We start from the raw sequence: 1205 nt of genomic DNA on the forward strand, positions 1-1205 counted from the left end.
TCTGTCGCCGTCCCAAACTGTCACTCCCCTTTCTCCCGGCCGGGGCGGGGCGCGCGCGGGGGCGGCGGGTGTGCGGCGAGTGTGCGGGATGTCTGTGGGCCCGAGAGCGATATGCCATGTCCGCCTTGCGTTTGTTTCATAACATCGAAGGCTAAGCTCATAATAAAGAGCGACATAATAAAGAGCGATTCATTTTATAATAAAGAGCGATATAAAGAGAGTGGTCGGCGGGATTGCAACCAGTCTTCGCGTGCCGCCTGTCGTTCGCTCGGGCGCCTTGGGCGTCGGGGTGGCGAGCAGGGGACGCAGCTCTGAGCGCCCAGCGACGCGTGCCGGATGGAGTCCGGCCGCGGGTGACTAGGGAAGTTCGCTCAGGATGTGTGGCAGCCGCCCCGTTGGCTGAGTGTCTTGTCTTGTGGTTCTGTGTGTCGCTCCTGTGTGACCGTCATCGCCCGTCCTGCGTCCACCCTCACTGATGTGTTCATCGGGGGGGGTCATAACAAACACGGTACAGGATCGAGGTGCACGCTGCCAAAGCAGTGTCGTCCCCCCTCTCCCCGACGGCGATGGCGGTGTGACCGATCGAGCTACAAGAGGAGCTTGGTCAGCATGACCTCGCGTTTGTTTTGTTTGTTTTTTTTGCGCGGATGCAGCTGGCGCCGCCGCGGCGTCGGCGCCGCGATCAACCGCGCTCCAGCAGCGAGCGGTGCAGGGCGGCTACCGACATGACAGTTGGCCACGGCGTCTGTTAACCCCGGGTCGGTGACCCAGTGCTGCGCCTGCCTGTTGCCGATCGAGAGCGGCGAGACGCACTCGCTTATCGGCTGCGCCGGCGGGCACAGAATCCATAAGGACTGCCTGCGCGACTGGCAGCGCACCGACTGTGCGCGCGGGCTGCGGTGCCGCGCGCGCTCTGACGCTGCGTTGAGCGGCGGCGGCCGGCAAGCTGTGCCGTGCCCGACGTGCTGCATAAACGAAAAGGGCTTCGGCCACCTGGCCATCGGCAGCGACGACGACGACGTCGACGACGATTACGGCGGCGGCGGCGGCGGCGGCGGCGGCGGTAGCGGCGGCGGCGGCGGCGAGGAGGAGGAGGGGGAGGAGGGAGAGGAGGTGGGCGGCGAGGAGAAGCCCGCGAAGCGAGCCCGCTTCAGCTTCACGCAGCAGCTCCCGGAGCCGGCGCGGCGCGCGGCGGGCGTGATCGC

At 66.3% G+C, this 1205-nt stretch overlaps 1 protein-coding gene across 1 annotated transcript; it reads right to left on the reverse strand.

Moving 5' to 3' along the window:
* Positions 1-587: 587 nt before the first annotated feature.
* On the reverse strand, positions 588-971 carry EMIHUDRAFT_255599 (hypothetical protein; the record flags this gene model as incomplete). Its single annotated transcript, XM_005772102.1, has 1 exon — positions 588-971. The coding sequence occupies one exon, from the start codon at positions 969-971 to the stop codon at positions 588-590; it is 384 nt and encodes a 127-aa protein (XP_005772159.1).
* Positions 972-1205: the final 234 nt, after the last annotated feature.

Source organism: Emiliania huxleyi, assembly GCF_000372725.1.
Source record: "Emiliania huxleyi CCMP1516 unplaced genomic scaffold EMIHUscaffold_3650, whole genome shotgun sequence".
Lineage (NCBI taxonomy): Eukaryota > Haptophyta > Isochrysidales > Noelaerhabdaceae > Emiliania > Emiliania huxleyi.